The sequence below is a fragment of the Elephantulus edwardii genome, unplaced genomic scaffold, assembly GCF_000299155.1.
Source record: "Elephantulus edwardii isolate Elephantulus edwardi_28Jun2011 unplaced genomic scaffold, EleEdw1.0 scaffold00068, whole genome shotgun sequence".
NCBI classification, from domain to species: Eukaryota; Metazoa; Chordata; class Mammalia; order Macroscelidea; family Macroscelididae; genus Elephantulus; species Elephantulus edwardii.
Window position 1 is genome coordinate 11,014,722 of NW_006399818.1, and position 2,669 is coordinate 11,017,390.

Below are 2,669 nucleotides of genomic sequence, written 5' to 3' on the forward strand. Positions count from 1 at the left end.
TTCTTGACATTGAGTCTCAGTCCATACTGAAGGCTGCAGTCCTTGAATTACTGTTAGAATTTATTATATAAAACACAGTGTTTCATAAAAAATTGCATTCTAAAAGTTACATAAAAATTGCTTTAAAAATGTATTTTTTTTTTCTGTAACTTAAGATTTTATTTTAGAAACTGAGCGCCATCCAGCTGAAATTGAGTAGGTTCAGCACAGTTTGATCCACCAGCTGTTCTGTGAAAGGAGGATGGGCAATTCCTCCTGTGCCATTTACTTCCTCTGAAAACCTGCTAGTGGGGCTGGCCAGCAATGGGTCGGTTCTCATACAAGAGCAAACAGCGTCAGTACGAAATTACATGACAAACTGCCCATCCTTCTGCCACAGAGCTGCTGGTAGATTTGAACCACATGCCTTTGGACTGTAGCACAGGTTCCCATTACTAGGCCACCAGAGCTTCCTAAACAAAGATAGACCAAGGATTTTTAAAGTTCTGCCTCTGGTAATGAAATAATATAAGAACACTTTTAAATATTCATAAAGCTTTTTTATGGGACATTTTTATCCCTAAGTATCTATGGGGATAAAGCATACACGTGTATGTATTATTAATGGTTATTTTTTAGTAATAATGACGGAGCTAACCTATGATACAAATTTTACATATTAGTATGCATCTCAATAATTCACAAAGCAATCCACAACAAAAGTACTACAGGTTAGAACAAATGCCTTGTCTAGATGAATAGTTCACAAAGAAAAAGTAAATACTGACATTTTTAAGGAATACTGCCCTTTAGTCATTTAATTCAATTTTAAAAGATCCTTATCTGGGTATATATCTCTGAACAAATACTAAGCTGTCTTTAATTCTCAACTACATGATTTATCAGTATAACAGTAACTTTTATAAAGTTATTTTAGAAGCTTATATGACACTGAACCCTTCAAAGAGCTAACAAAGGCAGGCCACATTAAAAAAACAAACCAACCAAAAACTGAGTTACCTATGTATGTGCAGTTAATTTAATCTGTGAATACAAAGAGAGGCAGAGATTCTCCTCATTTCTATTCTACTATTCCAGTGTTGTTGTAGGCCATCAAGTGCTGATGCTCCAGCAGGTTCTCAGGAGCAGTAAATCCCATAGGAGTTTACCTTCCTCATTTAAAGCATGTGCCTTTAAGTTGGCAGTACTGCTCTTTACCATTAGGTCACCAGAGCTTCCTAATGTTCCATGTTGTTGTGTACTGTAGTTGGAACTGACCCATAGCTGACCCTCTGGTGGGTTTCCAGAGGCAGTTAATTGCACAGGAAGAGACTGCCCATCCTCTTCCTGCAAAGCAGCTGGTGAATTTGAAGCACATGCATTTGAGATGGCAGCACAGCTTCTTGCCACTAGGCTACCAGAACTCCCTGATGTAGTCCACTAAATTAATACATCTGTGAACTTACCATTCTTACCTGACCATTGTTAGGATAATTCTCACTGTTCACATCAATAATTAGAAAAAGTAAGGAAATCTATGAAGCTGATTACATACTTATACATATTCCTGTATAAATGAGAACAATGCATTAAATTGCAGTCTTTCTTTATTCTCATTTATTTTACAAAGTTTGAGTACATTGTTTTTCACAAATATATCACAGTCTTGTAGTCCATTTGTTAGCATCTCCCATTATAAAAGTCAAGTAGCCCTGTGACACAATGATTTAAAACTTAATGTTGAGGAAAAGTTTGTTTCTATATATTCAAATTAATTATTGTTAAAGGTCATTGGACAGTACTGGAAGACATTTATAAGTCTTTTTTTTTTTTTAAAAAGTATTTTTAAATTAAACTTTATTTGTCCACTTTCTGCTGAGAAAACAGCTGCAAGAGAAATAACAGTTCTAATCTACCCATGATTACTCAGGAGAAAAAGTACTCTGGTAAAGATTTATAGCCCAGGAAACGCTACAAGGTAGTCTACTTAATGGCCAAAATCAGCATGCCAACCATATAATTTGAAATAATTTTCTTTATATACAATTTTTAAAACATACCTCCAAATCTTTCCAACATATTTTGTACTTCACCCCTGTGAAAAAATTACATTAAAGACTTTTCAGTAATGATACACTGTCACCCTGCCTGTTTCAGGAAAAAGAAAAAAAAAAAAACCAAACAAACCTACATGTAACAATTGTCTGTAACCAAAGTATAGTTTTCCAGTATTTTAAAGACAGTACTTTTTAAAAGAGTCACGATTTTAAACTCTTACCCCAAATCCTCTTCTGTTATTTCTGGGGAAGACCTTCTCTTCTTCCTACGCTTATCAATTACCAAAGTCTTTCCTGCATTGACAAGAAGAAAAGCATTTTAAAACTTGAGTATGGTCCCCTTTGGCGGTTTTTGTTTGCTTTTTAATTTTTTCACGTGGGGTCTCGGCTCTTTGTTTACCCACTGTTCTGGAACGTTGTTGTGCCGGAGTCAGAACCAACCCACACACAGCAGAGGCCGCAGGCTGTTCCTCTCTCCTGGGGCAGCTGTGGACTCGAACCCCAGGCCTTTGGGATGGCAGCCCGGCAGTTGGCCTCTCCCACACCCTGAGACTGCGCCACCCCCCACTGCGGGCCCACCCCGTCGTCGTGTTCCCCTCCCCCGCCCCGCGTGCACACCCCCCAGTACTGCAG

The 2,669-nt window shown here is 37.8% G+C and overlaps 1 protein-coding gene across 1 annotated transcript in view; it reads right to left on the bottom strand.

Annotated features, from left to right (window-relative positions):
* SYCP3 (synaptonemal complex protein 3) overlaps positions 1-2,669 on the bottom strand; it is an 8,898-nt gene that overhangs the window by 5,124 nt on the left and 1,105 nt on the right. Inside the window, exons 2-4 of the mRNA XM_006888575.1 lie at positions 2,537-2,663; positions 2,258-2,330; positions 2,040-2,074 (exon numbers count right to left, since the gene is read on the bottom strand). Of these exons, the coding sequence (XP_006888637.1) occupies positions 2,040-2,074; positions 2,258-2,330; positions 2,537-2,663 (235 nt within the window). The remainder of the gene's footprint in view (positions 1-2,039; positions 2,075-2,257; positions 2,331-2,536; positions 2,664-2,669) is intronic.